This window comes from Magnusiomyces paraingens (genome assembly GCF_902498895.1).
Source record: "Magnusiomyces paraingens strain CBS 517.90 genome assembly, contig: contig3, whole genome shotgun sequence".
Lineage (NCBI taxonomy): Eukaryota > Fungi > Ascomycota > Dipodascomycetes > Dipodascales > Dipodascaceae > Magnusiomyces > Magnusiomyces paraingens.
The window spans coordinates 3,719,031-3,735,445 of NW_022474069.1; the positions used below are offsets into that span (position 1 = coordinate 3,719,031).

General features: G+C 39.5%; 6 protein-coding genes across 6 annotated transcripts; 3 read left to right on the top strand and 3 right to left on the bottom strand.

Annotated features, from left to right (window-relative positions):
* Nucleotides 1-91: 91 nt before the first annotated feature.
* SAPINGB_P004449 (uncharacterized protein) lies at nucleotides 92-2,779 on the bottom strand (the record flags this gene model as incomplete). The annotated part of the gene is made up of 2 exons (XM_031999164.1): nucleotides 92-2,307; nucleotides 2,479-2,779. The coding sequence occupies 2 exons, from the start codon at nucleotides 2,777-2,779 to the stop codon at nucleotides 92-94; spliced, it is 2,517 nt and encodes an 838-aa protein (XP_031855055.1).
* A 388-nt stretch (nucleotides 2,780-3,167) lies between these two features.
* SAPINGB_P004450 (mitochondrial 54S ribosomal protein uL23m) lies at nucleotides 3,168-3,995 on the top strand (the record flags this gene model as incomplete). Its single annotated transcript, XM_031999165.1, has 1 exon — nucleotides 3,168-3,995. One exon carries the CDS (start codon nucleotides 3,168-3,170, stop codon nucleotides 3,993-3,995), a length of 828 nt encoding a protein of 275 aa, XP_031855056.1.
* Nucleotides 3,996-4,289: 294 nt separating this feature from the next.
* On the bottom strand, nucleotides 4,290-8,909 carry SAPINGB_P004451 (uncharacterized protein; the record flags this gene model as incomplete). Its single annotated transcript, XM_031999166.1, has 2 exons — nucleotides 4,290-8,829; nucleotides 8,902-8,909. 2 exons carry the CDS (start codon nucleotides 8,907-8,909, stop codon nucleotides 4,290-4,292), a joined length of 4,548 nt encoding a protein of 1,515 aa, XP_031855057.1.
* A 492-nt stretch (nucleotides 8,910-9,401) lies between these two features.
* Nucleotides 9,402-10,355, top strand: SAPINGB_P004452 (uncharacterized protein; the record flags this gene model as incomplete). The annotated part of the gene is made up of 1 exon (XM_031999167.1): nucleotides 9,402-10,355. The coding sequence occupies one exon, from the start codon at nucleotides 9,402-9,404 to the stop codon at nucleotides 10,353-10,355; it is 954 nt and encodes a 317-aa protein (XP_031855058.1).
* Nucleotides 10,356-10,478: 123 nt separating this feature from the next.
* SAPINGB_P004453 (uncharacterized protein) lies at nucleotides 10,479-12,788 on the bottom strand (the record flags this gene model as incomplete). The annotated part of the gene is made up of 1 exon (XM_031999168.1): nucleotides 10,479-12,788. One exon carries the CDS (start codon nucleotides 12,786-12,788, stop codon nucleotides 10,479-10,481), a length of 2,310 nt encoding a protein of 769 aa, XP_031855059.1.
* Nucleotides 12,789-14,637: 1,849 nt separating this feature from the next.
* On the top strand, nucleotides 14,638-16,266 carry SAPINGB_P004454 (uncharacterized protein; the record flags this gene model as incomplete). The annotated part of the gene is made up of 1 exon (XM_031999169.1): nucleotides 14,638-16,266. One exon carries the CDS (start codon nucleotides 14,638-14,640, stop codon nucleotides 16,264-16,266), a length of 1,629 nt encoding a protein of 542 aa, XP_031855060.1.
* Between the last annotated feature and the right edge of the window lie 149 nt (nucleotides 16,267-16,415).

The following is a 16,415-nucleotide window of genomic DNA, read 5'->3' on the forward strand; positions in this document are numbered from 1 at the left end:
GTTTGATTCACATCTCTTTATACTTATCCATTAATAAAAATGTTTGTTAGATAAAAAAAAAATAAATTCAAAACTTGAAATTCTCAAATGTCTAAGCCAAACCGAACCCCTTTGAGTTTTCGATAGCCACACGCATCATGCTTTCCAAATGGTCCAGGCTTTTATATTCCTCTGAAAAATTAATTACAGAAAAGCACACCGAAGCTGTTGGAATTCTATTTGGCGATGAGGTGCTTGATTGGATTATGAAATCAAACTTGCGCGAAGGTGGGATACGGTCTGAGCCTGTTACAAACTCAAAAAGGCGGACAATATCACCATCTGTAAATCGAGTTTTCAAAAGCTTCCAGAACAGAACAACAGTAAGTGAAGAATGTGTAAAAGTCCCAGAGTATGTTGCATTGGCCTCTAAGTCATCAACTGTGACAAAATTTTCACCTTCAATTATCTTACGCAGTTCAGTGGTAGAGAATCCTCTGAGATGGCGTTCTTCAACAACTTGGAAAATACCTTGAGCTATGATTTCAATGATTTCAGATTTTTCCTTGATGCGTTTCATAACCCAATTAGAAATATATGCATGGTAGTTTTCTGAAGTTACATAAGTATCATTTCCTGGTGTATCGCTGAAAGGAATTTCCATGTTGTCAATTTCCGATGGATTTTGAATCATGACTTGAAAACTTAGTTCCACAGAAGGATATATTTCCTTTAAGTAATTCATAGTCTCTGTAAAAGTATAATTGTTAAAACCTGTATTTCCACGGACACACATTTTTAAATGTTCATAAAAAAATAATGGCAAACTGATTGAAACGGTACAGCCATTAAAAATAGCAATTCCCAAAAAAATTCCAAACAAGAGATACTCTTCCATATTTCTTGTTATAACTTCAGGGAACCAAGCAACGTTAGATTTGTCGTCCGTTTTAAAAAAGGCATTGCTATCTTTCATAATTTCAACGCCAAGAGACTGGAAAAACTCAACCTGAATTCCACCTTGATCTACACCAATTTCGGCAGCATCAGAAAATTCAACTCTAAAAGGCAAGTTAAAAGTGCGAGGTATTCCAAATAGAAGATATCCACTAAGCGTATTAAACGCACATTCAATTAGAGATTCACGGTAAACAGAAATCTGGAAATAGGTGATAATACAAGCCTCGGGAAGCGGACTAAAAAACCCAGACATACTTGATAGTGCGCCTCGTGAAATAGTTCTAGACATTTCCATCCACTCATACATTTTATAGCGAAACATTTGGTATCTAGTTTCAAAGGAAATAAATTTAGGATAGTCAGAAATCATGTGAAGAGATGTTGAAAGATGGTCACTGCGTGAGGGATTTGAAGGATATTTAATTAAAAGTGGTCGCGTTTTACCGTTAAGTAAACCTTTGATGATGACGCGTGGAGTGTCTGGAACAAAATCAATAAGAGGATAAGGTCCTATTTTAGTATCTGGTATTTCGAGTTCTGGCATGTATTTAGCAAATTGATGAGCGTTGCTGTTCATGGACTTGTACATGTGATCAATGTATGGGGAGCTTGAAGAAGATGTGAAAGATTTCCATGTCTGGAACGCCTTTTTGCTGCACGCGACACTGTACTGTTTAGAGAAGTATAAACCATTGAAGGCTGAAAATGCAATTGGTGTATTTATGTATTGGATGTTTGAAGGGTGCGCGAGTTCCACCATTTTTGTAAGATAATTGATAAGTTCTGTTCCTGCTTTACAGACTTCATAAGAACGAATTTGCTGTGTAACTAGTGGCTGTAATACTGGAAGTACAACAATTGCATCAGAGACTGTACGTACAAAAAAAAGTTGGCTATTTTCATCAAGATTCTTCATGGCCCATTCAACAAGTTTATCGAGACAGGGGAAAAACTTTTCCCCAAGTGTGGACTGCCCGCGTCCATTCTTGATAACTGATGAGTCCCACAGGTATTGACAAGTAAAAATTGTAATGAGAGTGGCTGCAGTTTTCTTGCCAGTTGGATCGACTGTTTTTAAATCCAAGTTGCCGTTACGGGAAGCCCGTCTGGTGATGAGCCCAAAGTCAAGATAATATTCTCTGGAAGCTTTACCTTGTCTTTTTTTCAAAGGAATCCATGGAATAGGAATTGGATCACTGAGATTGAAATGATAGCCAAATACTGGGGTCTGGATTTCAATATTAGCAGCTTTGTTAGAAGAAAAAGAAGAAGAAGAAGAAGAAGAAGACGAAGAAGAAGAAGAAGGTTGTTTTCTAATAGTTGGTTTAGACTGGGTGTGTTCAGCCGAATGATCTTCTGGAATAGAGTCTAAATTTGTAAGTAATTTCTTTGAATATCTTGAAGAAGAAATCGGTTGTCTCAACTTTTTGGTTTTGCTATCTTTTTTGGTTCCAGTTTCGTGGGTTTTTTTTCGGCGCCTCCGCTCGCTTCTTTGAAACGCTTTTAAAAATATCTTTGATCTCAAAGGTTCTTGCTCACATAGAAGCACAGCTACTGATGGAGGAAGAATAGGGATACAAAGAGATTTACAAAGTGCATTGCAACCACGAAGAGATGTAAGGTGAATGGCTAAATTGAGTGCTGCAAAGGGTGTAAACTGTTGGCTTGGGGACAACAAACTAGATGATTTGAAAGATCTGCAAGTAAGCTGTGTACATGTTGACGAACCGCAACCGTGAAGAATTTGGTAAAGGTATCGAGCTACTAGCTTAGAAGTATTTTGAGCCTGCGATAATGGCTTGGGATCTGAGCCGGCATAGTAGTGGACCTGCTTTGGCATTGATGGGGAAGCAGATAATTGATAGCGGTGGTGGGTAATATTGATATTGATAATACTATTATTGATATAATTAAATTGATATCAGAGTGTTTTATCAATTGTATCGTGTGTTTGTGCGTATATCTGGTCACCTGCAAAGATTGTAGCACCAATGAAATGTGTAGCTAGTAGTTTTTGCACACCACCATTTTTTTTTGTTTTTTTTTTTTGAAAAAAAACATAAAAATTTTCCACCTCCTCCCAGTTTTTCTCTCTCTTTTTTATTTTTTTTTTTTTTTTTTCCCACCCACCCTTACAGCTTCTCCTCCCCTTCAAAAGGTTTTAAAAGACCGTCTGTTCGACACCTTCCTGCGCGCCCAGCCATCCATCCTTTTTTTTTAAAAAAAAAATGCCCCGTCTTATGATTCGAAGCGCCAAAAGAAAGGCCGTGGCGCATCCTCCACCAATATTTTTTCCCAAGGTGCCACTTTCGCAGCAAATCAAGAAGAAAGAAGAGGCCAAACTTGCCAGTAAAGATTCACCAGTAAAAACACCTCTTCCTCCATCCAAGCCCAAGAAGCAGTTTGCAGCCGGAACCCGCGCGCCGCCTAAGGTTAGCCGGGCTTCTCAGGGCCTTGCTCGTGCACGTGAAGCCATTGAGAAGAATGAGCCACATTTCCACGTCGGCACAAAGCAAATTTATTTCCCTACCGCCAAAGTCGTGCTACTGAGACCAAACGCTAAACACACACCTTACCAGGCCAAATTTGCAGTCCCCCGATACTTCAACAAGCTTGATCTGAGAGACTACCTGTACCATGTCTACGGCCTGCGGGCACTGAATGTGACTACCCAGCTACTGTGGGCACGCTGGACACGCGAGACCCCACGGTCGTCACGATACCGCATGTCTCAGATCAAGAAGATGACAATTGATATGATTGATCCATTTGTATGGCCTGAGGAGCCTTCTGAGAGTCTTCGCAACAAGATGTTCAACCTTGAAAACATTATCGAAATGCGCAAGTACTTTGAAGATGCTTCCCAGCGCTTTGGTGCAGATAGAAACAAGGAACCTACAGCCTTTGGCGGCATTGTTGGTCCTTTCCCAGATCCCCCCCAGCCATTCATCCCCAAGTACTTTAAGAAGTATGCTGAACGGGAAAAGGCTCGCGCTGCATATCTTACTCAAAAGGCCGAGGAGGAAGAGCTTGTCAAGAAGTTCCTCAAATTGTAAACAACTTTGCATTGCTCGAAGATACCCTTTTATCATCTCATTTACCGACATTTGTTTTTTTTTTCTCTCTTCTTCCACTCTTTTCCACCCCCTCCCTACCGCCATGTAAATATATCCTACATCTACTATTTTGTTTAATGTCCATATGTTCACCTACTTCCCTGTATTTACTCTTTTTTATTTTTTTATTTTTAAATCCATTTGTATATTGAAATTTATTTACTTCTTTGAATTTTTTTTTGATTTCTCTCTTTTTTTTTTCTTTTTCTTTTCTTTACATCATCACTCTCGGTTCTAGTTGGGCGATCGCCCTCGTTGACCTCCAGATGGATGTACAGATGATCCAGATTCCAAAAGTTTGATTGAACTTTGCACTCCGCCACGACCACGGATCCGCATATCGCGTCGCGGGATTTGCGGAACCTGCCCCGTTGTCGCTTGGGGTCCATGGGGCGGCGACGTTTGTGGGCTTGACCACCGTGTTTGTGGATGACTACCACCCTGTATGGGGCCATGGCTCATGGAGCGTGTCGTGCTTACAGACGGATGATGCGGGTTTGTGCTGCCAGTTGCTGTCGATCCACGCGGACCTGAGTGTACGCTGCCCTCGCTATGGCTAGATGTTGACGAATGTTCCTGCGACACATACATTGGGATAGGTGCATCAGGATCGGCCTGTTCTCCCATTGAGTAGCTTTCGCTTGGAAGCCGGTACTTCTGAATGTGTAGGTTATAATTCTCCATGAATTCAATATGTTCCTTTTCGCTTCGAATCGTATATTTTTGAAACTCGGCGTGTAGTCGTGAGTAGCGATCGTCGAGTTCTTCATATGCAGCTTCCAGCTCACGGAGCTTATAATCATCTCGTGAACGAAGATCCATAATGCTTTGCATCATCATTTTAGATGGCTTGGATGCCTTTTCTTCAGCATCCTTGAGCTTGGCTTGGAGATTGTTGATTTGCAATCGGAACTGACGGTCAGACATTTCTTTGGCTTTTTCTACAGACTCACGCATCTTGCTGAATTCTTTGAAACGTACAAGAAAATCTCCTGCAGCTTTAGCTTCTTCTGGAGATAAAAAGTTTTCAGTCTTGCTTTGGAGCTGCTCAATAGTTTTCTCCGCATCAAGAAGCTTTTTCTTGTACCCAGCTGCCTTCATGTCGTCCTTACTAAGCTCTGTAATGTTAAGCTCCATGATTGCAATACGTTCTTCCTTTGCAAGAACTGATGCCATGAGTTCCTTATTTTCTGTTTTAGAAATTTCGTGCTGATCCATCAAAATCTCATGCTCCCGAGATAATTTATCCAACTCGGTTTGCAAAGTTTTAACTTTTTGAATAAGAGATGCCTCAGAAACACTAAATGTAGATCGCTGATCTCGAACCCGCGTGTCTGCTTCTTCAAGTTGCTTACGAAGAATATCAAGCATGGCATGTAGCTTCAAGTTCGATTGAGCGAGATTTTCAATGGTTTGAAGAAACATCTTGTCGCTGAACCGGTTGTGCATAAGCCGTCGCATTTGGTATCGGTTATGAAACTCGAGGTAGTTTAAAAAATCAAACTCGTTTCGCAGAATACTAAATTCTCGGTGATAAAATAGTGTGGTGATTGCTCCTCCAGTCGCAGCATTTTCCGCATTCCCATTAGCCGCATCGACAATGTAAGAAGATGAAGGACGGTTGTTACGCTTTTTGTTGCCTTTAGACTGCTTCTCTTGAAGGTCTTGTTGATTTTGATTTTGATTTTGATTCTGATTTTGTGGTTGTTGCTGCTGCTGCTGCTGCTGCTGCTGTTGTTGTTGTAAAACATATTGAGCAGGACGCAAAGATGATAATGGTGCAAGTTCAGGGCTCGACACTGTTACAGTGGTCCGCATATTTGGTGATAGCCTCATTGGCTCTGGGTCAGGGAAAGATGAATTGATGGCAACTGGCGGTGTCACACGAGGCGTTCCTGTAATAGGGATCGGCGGGCTGTTGACATTGACTGGAGTCACGGAACTAGAGGGTTCTGAGAGACCAACAAGTAAAGGACTAGCCATGGCTTCAACCATTGGTCTCACAAGCGGAGAAGATGGGGTCATGCGACGGGTATTTGTAGCAACTGAGATGGAAGAAGGTTTAGGGGTTGAAGATAGAGGCTGATGATAAGATGAGACAGATGACGATGAAACAGCACTACCTAGGGCTGTTCCTATAGCGGAAACAGAATGATTCGACAAGACTGGATGTGCAGCTGTGCTGACTTTTGAAAGGCTTCCTGGTGCCGCGTCGTCCAAGCTCACATCAGGAATTGGCTCCGAAAAGTGTCTACTAGGTGTTCTATAATTTTTGTAGTTGCGACTGGGACTGCTTGCTCCATCCTTTTTGAAAAGTTGTTGTGTCTCGGATAGTAAATCTTCAATGCCCTTGATGCTGGGCGTGCAGACCGTGAGCCGCGGAGTGACCTGAGAATTGTTGGAGTTACGTCGGTATTGCATTGGAGAAGCAATGAGCGGGATTTCGCTAGATTTAATCCCCAGAGACATTGACTTTGGGCTATCACTAGGAAGATATTCCTTTGGGGTAGTTGACATGGTGGTCAAATTAGTTGTTGTAGTATTTGATGCCATGGCAGCTGCAGTAGTTGGGGATGTGAGTGACATTTCTGTGACTTCATTTTCGTCTCCGTTAAGCCCCTGAATGCCAAATAGAAGTTCACAGGCTGCGTAACCATCATCATCTGCATCGTCATTAGGTTCCTGTTCAATAGAATCAAGTGGTTGTCTGTTGCTATTGCTGTAACTGGCAGCTTGTGATTGAGGTTGAATTGCAATGAGACTCGAGTGCCGCCGAGTGTTGACAATTGTATCTCTGAACCGGTCGTGGAGCGAAATACAATGTGCAGCAATGTCCAATGGGTTACCTAAAGACGCCGTAGACGATGGCTCCAACTCCTGGTCTTTTGTAAATTTGGTCAATAATGGGTTAATGGTATAGTAATCAAAAAGCTGACGACTCCGGTCAGCAATGATGCCATCGCTCCAACCTTCAGGAAGTCGTGTATCTGATTTTAATATATTGTGGACAAATTCGCCTGGTGATGAAATAAAGGAAAAAAGATTGGATGGGTAAAGTCCGTAAAGACATGTAAAGATGGGAGTAATGTCGATAATTTGAACATCAGGGAGATCGTACACCTTGGTTAAAACAGACCAACCATATGGAACTGCAACTTCTGGTAATGGGCCTGTATCATCAGGGGAGCATTCTCCGTCAGTAGCCGATTTTTCTGAAAGTGCCTTTGAGTTAAAGTCATAGGAAAATGACGACCAGCATGCGAGTCTACCGTAGAGCATAAATATGTTTGCAATATCATTTCGCGATGCAGTTGTGGCCATGTATGGTATAACCATTGCAAGGATTTTGGTTGCAAAGTTAAGACCGGTAGATGAAGAGTCATAGCGTAAGCTATTGGTAATGGTTTGGAATAGCGGCGTTGAAGTAATGACGCCCACATCTGCTTCAGGATATTCGGAAATAAACCCAGAAACAAGGCTAAATATTTGTTGGCGGTGCTGCGCCTGAGTGGCGCGGTAGTTGAGGCGTTCGAAAAAGAGCTTTTCATGGCCGTGCCCCCAGCTCAGTAGCAAGTCACGGGCATTTTGCACCACAAATCTCCGGCGTTCATCGCGTGCAAGTCCCGTTTCTTTAAACTTGAACCATTTATGTGGCGATGGGGCGCCAAGAAAGATATCTAGGATCCATGAAAAGTAAAGTTCGCTGCCTGTCTCGATGGTATAAGGAATGTCATTTATGGTTGCTGCTGTAAAGGATATGCTGTTTGTAGTATTATTACTAGTGTTGGTATTATTTTTATCATTATTATTATCATTAAGTTGTTCGTTTATTAAGTCGTTAGATTTTTCATTAGATGGGGTGCCATTAGCAGTAGAATGGTTATCACCGTTGGTCTTAGTAGTAATAGTAGTAGTAGGAGTGGGAGTAGGAATGGAAGTAGACGTAGACGTAGGAGTATTAGAGGTAGGGTTAGTTGAGCTTGTAGTCTCGTCGCTAGGATCAGTCGCAATTTCTGTTGACTCAGAAATGGACCTTAATGCAGAGAAAGCAGGCGAAATGCTATTATTGTTTGGAGTGGAAGAAGAGTTGATGGTAGTTGTAGTGGATGTACCATTTGTTGTTGAATTTTCCGTAGAAACAGGAGAAAGGATATTTGATGGTTGAGCCGGGGCATTTGAAAGGACCGAAGCCCCGGACCCTGAAGACCCAGGGGCTGACGAAAGTGATTTTGAGTCAGAAGTGTTTATATTTCCTGATTCTGCTAATGTTGAAGTATTAGTTGTTGTTGATGTTGATGTTGATGTTGATGTTGTTTGATTTTCTGTAGAAGAAGTTGCTGCTACTGCTGTTGTTGCTGCTTCTGATGATGTTGTAAATAATGGGAAATTACCTCCATCAAGAACCGCTTTTATGAATTTACGCGATGCTTCGACCACCTCATTTTTATGACCTGCAGAGTTGATTGCAGGGTTAACATAAGCACGGAACCATTCAAGGAGATGAGCTTCATGGCCAAGAAGTGGTGCCAAAAGAGTCAAGCCTTCTAGGAAACCTGCATCGGGGACTCGCTTATCTTTTGCAATTTGTTGAAGTCGTAGAAGTTCATCATGAAGACGGCCACAAGCAGAAGCACCACGATCAAGTGGAGAGAATGAAGAGCAATATGAAGAAACTTGGTCAACTAAAAAGGGTGGCCAGCGAGCTTTATCTTCGGGCTTGAGGTCTGTACTAGAAAAGAAGGCCTCAATGGCCTTGGAGGTTTGCCGCCGCGATCTATAAGAAAAGAGTTAGTTAGTGGCAAAAGCAAGGGGGGAGAAGAAGAGTGAAAAGACTTTAAATGCATACCCAATCATTGGCACGCGACTTCAAAGCAATAGGCGGGAAAAAATGGGACGTCAACGTGGGAGGTGGTGGAAAGAGGATGGAGGAAGAGGGGGTAGTGGAGGAGAAGTTATTTGCTTAGTGTAGAATGACAAAGGGAGAAAGAGTGGTGATAAAAAAAAATGGTTTTAAAGAAAGTTGGAGGCTGAAGAGATTGGAGGTTGTTTTTTTATTTTATTATTTTATTTTATTTTATTTTATTTTTTTTATTGTTATGGTGGTGGTGAAAGAAAGAGAGAAAACAAAAAAAAAAAAAAAAAAAAAATGACATCAAATAGAAATATTTCTTAGGAGTTGTAACTTGTGACTCAAAGCTTAAAATTAACTACATACACTATTTTCTCACACACACACACACACTCACACACACACACTCACACACTCACACACTCACACACACACTTTCCCTTTTTCTTTTTTTTTTTTTTTTCTTAATATATTTCCAATCACCACCATCAATCATCATGTCCAAAACACTTCTCGATCTAGTCAAAGAAACAGACGTTGTACCTTACTCTATTACTTCATCTTTTAATTCTTCTGACTGTTTTAGTTTAATTGCACATGATGGCAGTGGAACTCTTGGGTTTATGATCCCCAAGGTTGTTTCTATTTTGTTTGAACAATTCCCCTCAGATTTCATTATTGATTATTATGCTTCAACTTTAACTTTGGCTTCACATTTGGATACCGAACCTAAACGATCAGAAGCCTTTGCACGAATTGCGAAAACACTAAAGGAAAAAAACTTTTTCCCTGAGGTTCTGGGAGGCTGGCGCAATGAGTTATATCCAGTTTATTGTCCTCAAAAGGAACTCTATCTTTTGGTAGAACGTGCAGCATCACCATTGTTTGGTGTCATCACTTATGGTGTTCATATTACAGGATATGTGGGAAGTGAAAATAGTAAAAATCCTAAAGAACTCAAGGTTTGGACCCCCCGCCGTGCATACAACAAGCCTACATTCCCTGGAATGCTAGATAATACTGTGGCTGGTGGGCTTGGACATCCATATGGGGTATTGGAAACTGCTATTAAGGAATGTGGTGAAGAGGCCGGATTATCTGAAGAGTACGCGCGCTCACGGTTAGTTCCTGCTGGTGTAATTTCGTATTGGTACCGTCATAAGTATTCGCCAGAGTTGGATTTATATCAGCCTGAAGTGGAGTATGTTTATGATTTACCCATGGATAAGGTAACAGTGCCGAAACCTGTTGATGGTGAGGTTGCAGAGTTTAAGTTATGGGGGGTTGATGAATTGCTCCGGGAAATGCGAGCTGGTAATTTCAAACCCAATACTGCACTTGTCATGATTGACTTTTTCATTAGACACGCAATCATTGATCCAGAGCAGGAGCCTGATTACTTGGAGATTACGTCGCGCATTCATCGTAGATTTCCATTTCCAACTAGATAAAATAAGTTTTAATTTTGATTTTGATTATGATTATGATTTTTATTTTTATTTTGATTTTGATTTTGATTTTGATTTTGATTTGTTTTATATTAGAGTTTTATACAAAAGAAGTGAAGAAGATTATTATTTGTTAAAGTGCATGCCAACGTTTAAAAATTGTCTAGCTTGGACTTGTGCTGGGGTCAGACTTGGCCAGCCATATGTGATTGGAGAAAAGTAGATGAAGGTGGCAATCAGGATAGCCACGTAAACGATGGTGACGCCAGTGTATGTAATTTTGAGGTTTGAAAGCTTGCGGACCAGTCTTTCCTTGCGCGAGGGCACTCTGGGTTCATCCAAGGGTTCTTCGAGCTCGCCAAAAAAGAAATCAAAAAGGGCACCAGCAAGCATTGCAGCGAGAAGGTGTGCAGGTAAGTAATGGTGAAGAAACTTTTGGCGGTCCATCAAAAAGAAGGGGAAATAATGGGTAGCCCAACCAACAAAGAAAAAGCCCATGGAGTTGTAGAGCTTGCTGCGGGTACGGTTATCAAGGATTAGGACGTTACGGCGACGAGTAAGCTGGTCGGCAGCAAGAACACCCAGATAGACAGCAATTAATGCAGTCTCGACCCACCAGCCGGCTGGATTGCCAATAAAGTAGATTTGAGTTTTGGTTTTGTTGTTTGTCCAGAAGGAAACACCACGAAGCAAGAAAGGCCAGGAGATGGGTTGGGAGGCGTAAGGGTGTTCTTTGGAAAGGTTGTTGTTTTGGGCAAACATACTTGCTTGAAGTTCGAGGTATTTACGGAAGAATGGGAGTTTCTTGCGTTCTTTAGGAACGTATTTGAGACGTTCAGGGTCAGTCAAGCCAATGATATCATCAAAGTACCAAATGTTGGTAATATCTTTAAGGTTCTTGTTACCATTGACATCAAACTGACCAAAGCCCCAGTCAGGGAGTTTCTTCCCGCTAGACCACATGGCAACCTTATTTGTAAGATGGACAAGAGAGAAGTAACCAAGTTTAGTTTTAACACGCTGACGGTTTGATTTTGAGCGGATCTCAAAAAGGGTATTGTTAAACTTTTCACCCAGAGCCTTTTCAGGAGAAATAGTTGTGAATTCCTGGTTGGTTGGTAAAAGGGGGGAAGCAACATCGTGGGTATAGAGATAAGTGTCGGTAGCAACATGGCGGAGACGAATATGTTGTCCAGTATAGACGGGGACACCATACTTGTGTTCTTCTGGGAATTCGACGGGGGGGATAATTTGCCAATTGTTGTTTTCGTCAGGATGGGTGTAAGCTGTAACTTGTTGGCCCTGGGAGGAGATTCTTCCATCATCATACTTGAGGGGGTATCTAGCATTGTGAGAGTGGAGAAGGGCTTGGGTGGACTTGTGTTTGATGGTGACAATGTCATAAAAGTTGACTTGTTTTGCGTCTTTGGTGAGAGGGTTATCACCAAGAGTTTCTTGGAATTCAGGAGACATGAAGTTGTCACCGGGTCCTGAGTTAATTAGAATCTTAAAGTGAACCCAGAACCAAAAGAGGAAGATGGTTAGAGGAACAAGGATAAGTCCAAGGAATCGTGCAGCAAAGTGTTTTGAGAAAAGTTTAAGAGAGAGACCAGCCTTGTAGTCGAGGAGGTTCCAGAGATCAATGAGAACGGCGCATCCGACGGTTGCAAAAGTAAAGACACCGACATACTTTGTACTAATGACACAAGATAAAGCGACACCTGTAAGGATGAGCCATTTCCACCAATTTTTAGAGAAAGGTTCGTCACGACGTTTAGAGAATTGAACATAGGTATACATGGTAGCAGCGACTGAGATGATGAGGGTAGAATCAAGAAGAATCAGACGAGTTTCAGCGACATGAGCATTGTCAAAGAGGACAACGGCAGCACCTAGAATGCAAGCATTGAGGCTGTAACCGCTTTCCTTGAGGGTAAGGAAGATGATTGGGATAGTGAGGGCACCTAGGGTTGCAGAGAGAGATCTGTAAGCGACATAGGGGACCTTGTTTGTAATGTAGGATTCACCAATATTATCAAATTTGAAAGCACCGTCGTATCCTACAATGTAACCGACAAATGCAATGAGTAATTTTGCAAATGGTGGGTGGAGATCAAAGAAGTAAGTTCTTTGGAGGTAAAAGCTTGCAAACTTGCCAAAGTGGACTTCATCAAAGACGACTTCGTCTGGGTAGTTGATGATATAAAACCGAGTGATGAAAGCGATAGCAGTAAGGATGTAAAGGGCTATACGGTAATGAGTTTGATTTTGTGAGGAGAGAGAGTTTTTATTTGATTTATTAAAAGATGAAGATTTTGGGATGAGGAGTTCATCAATATCATCACTGTCAGGTGAGTCAGTTGAATGGGATTTATGGTCTAAGGCATAGCCATGGCCATTTTTTTTCTTTTGATGGCGGTTTCTAACTTCAGACATTTGGGAAAGAAGGAAGGAAGGAAGGAAAAAAGAGAAGAAGAAGAATTTGATGAAGAAGTTCTTAAAGAGAAGAAGAAGAAGAAGAAAAAAAAAAAAAAAAAAAAAAAAAAAAAAAAAAAAAGAAGGAAATTTTCTTTAAAATGGAAGGAAGATTTTCTAAAAGGAGGTTTTTTTTTTTTCTTTTTTTATATACAAAATACAGATATATATATATATTTATTTATTTAAAAAAAAAAAAAAAAAAAATGGTGATGAATTTGGTAAGGCTGATGGAATTTACAATTTTGAATGCTACGTGTCATAAAAAAAAAAAAAAAATTTTTTTAATTTGTTAGTCTAAATTATATAATTATATAATTATATAATTATATTTAGTATATACGCAGGGCAATTTTTTTATTTTTATTTTTTTTTTTGAAATTTATATATAAAAAATCTACAACGGTTAAAAACAGGTTTTTTCTTTTTTTTTTTTTTTTTTCTTTTTTAAAAAAAAATAAAATAAATAGATGAGCGGCAGACGAAACAATTGACAACGTGGAATGAATGAATATAAAATTAAAGATGATGATGATGATGATGATGATGATGATGATGATGATATTCATATGTTTATAAAAAAAAAAAAATAGTTTCAGAGTGATGATGTGGGCTGTTTCAAGAATGATTTTTTTTATTTTCTTTATTTTTATTTTTGTGTTGGTGTTTGTGAATAGAAATTTTAAAAATAAAAAAAATAAAAAAAAATAAAAAAAAATAAAACTTATAACTTATGTATTATGACATGTAAAATAAAATTTATAAAATATAATACTTATAATTTATAACTTAATACTTAATATTTAATTGTTTTTCTTATCCCGCTTATCCGTATTTTTTTTTTTTTTTTCTTATCAGTTGTTATTTTTTTTTCTCCCCCACAAAATATATATTTTATAAAAAAAAAAAAAAAAAAAAAAAAAATCCCAAATGATAAGCAGCAAAACCTCCACGGGCTGCGGCTTTTCTAGCTGGCTGGTTATTTACAAAAATATATATATAAAATAACAACGGCAAGCCGGCGGATATCAAAAAACAAAAAACAAAATGGCGATAAGAAATTTGCTGAAAGATTTTTTTAAAAAAATAAATAAATATAAATAAAAATATATAAATATGAATATAAATATATAAATATAAATATAAATATATAAATATAAATATAAATATAAAATTTTCATTATAATTATGATGAAAAATAATAATTGAAATTTTTTATATAAAAACAAATTAAATTCTCAACCATCAATCAATTGTATTTAATAACCGCCTCCCCTTTTTTTTTATATCTAAATTATCTAAATTATCTAAATTATCTAAATTATCTATTTATCTGAAATTTTGTATGTGTGTATGTAACAGATATGACAGATGACAGATGACTATCTTTATTTATTATCACTCGGATAAGCTTCCTTTACCATAGAATTTTTTTTTTTTTTTTTTTTATAGATAAACAAAAAAACAAACAAACAACCCCCCTCTAATCCCCTTTTTTCTGAGTCTCATATTTGAATTTTTTTTGTTTTTTTTTTTTTTTCTCAACTATAAATACCACACAATTCCCCCCTCTCTTTCTCTTGTTTTTTTCTTTCTTTCTTTCTTTCTTTCTTTCCTATCACACTCCAAATCTATTTTAAATCTCTTTTATATAATACTACATACCTAACTACCTACCTACATACATACACACCCTTTCTTTTCCATCCTCTCTTTCTTTACCTTTATCCCATCTTTTTTTTTTCTCTATCTCTATCTCTACCTCTACCTCTACCTTTCTCTACATTTCTCTCTCTCTCTCCAAAAAAAAATGACATCCTCAGACGACGTACTTTCCCAAATCCTTACCGCTATCAAAACCCTCCATGATGATCACCAAGCTCTTGCCAAAACTGTCGATTCCTCAAATGACAAAATTGGCCGTGTTCTCGTCGATTTTGAATCCCGTCTCTCCACCCTCCAACGCGCTGTCAAGGGTTCCTCCAAAACCCCCCTAGTTCCTGATAGTGTGTCTACTGAAACTATAGCTAAACTTCAATCTGATGCTGCTGCTTCTTCTGCTTCTTCTGCCTCTTCCCCTCCATCAGCTGCTATCAGTCCTAACGCATCCTCTTTAAGCCTCGCTTCAATGGCCACTGGAGGGAAACTTACCGAGCGCCGTTACTCTAATAATGACCCTTCCAAGTGGCCTAACCGTATCACAATCACTACTTACCCAGGCCAAGTCGGTATTGACCCCATTCCATTTCAATGGGGTGCTGCAGACCCTAAAATCCGTGGTCCTGTGGTTGTTTCACGTGCCCCCTCTACTATTAAACGCCGCAACGCCCTAGGTGCCCATTTCGGCTCTTATAGTGTTTACCAGGCCCTTGCAGTCGCCATGAATGACTTGCCTGTAAATCATATCCCGGATTTTACCAACTCCCAACCCCCAGTATCTATGGGACCTTTCCCACAATGGAGTGACCCCAAGAAAATCGTCTCCATCGACCCATTTGGCCATTTAGCTCCCTGGCTCTTTGAAGATTATATCAAGTCTGGTATTGATATCCGTCCAACCATGGCCATCACCAAGGCTCATATGCAACTAGCAGAAATCCGCGAAATGGTTGAAAAGGGTGAATTGAAGGTTGACGGTAAAATTGTTTTGAATGATATTGGAGATTTGGCCGTCACTAAGGTTGCCGTAGAACCCGTATGGTACCTTCCTGGAGTTGCTGAACGTCTTGGTGTAGATGAGGGCACACTTCGTCGCAATCTATTTGAAGTCATGGGTGGATCATATCCTGAACTGATTACCCGCAACGACATTAAAGTATTTTTGCCACCCATTGGTGGCCAAACTGTTTACATTTTTGGTGACCCTGCCAAGGTAAGCCAAAAGGACGTGAAGCTGGCCTTGCGCGTCCATGACGAGTGCAATGGTTCTGACGTTTTTGGTTCAGATATTTGCACTTGTCGTCCATACCTATTGTTTGGAATTGCAGAAGCTGTTAAAGAAGCTCAGAATGGTGGTAGTGGTGTTGTGATTTACTTTCGCAAGGAAGGTCGTGCACTTGGAGAAGTGACCAAATATCTTGTGTATAATGCACGCAAGCGTGGTGGCGATACAGCGGCCGAGTACTTTAAACGTACAGAAAACATTGCGGGAGTTAAAGATATGAGATTCCAATTGCTTATGCCGGACATTTTGCACTTTTTAGGAATCACAAAGATTGATCGCATGTTATCCATGTCCAATATGAAACATGATGCTATTGTGGAGCAAGGTATTCCAATTTTAGAACGTGTGCCTATTCCTGAGGAAATGATTCCCGATGATTCACGTGTGGAGATTGATGCAAAGATTCATTCTGGGTACTTTACTACTGGAAAGGTCTTGACAGCTGAAGAACTTAAAAATGTAAAAGGCCGTAATTGGGAAGATATTGATCATTAAAAGATTATGCTTTGTAAATACATTTTGTCTAAATATTATTATTATTATTATTATTATATAAATAAATATATATATAAATAAAGGAGTGTATATCATTAAATTCGTCAATGCAAAAAAAGGAAGAAGAAGAAGAAGAATAAGACAAAAAA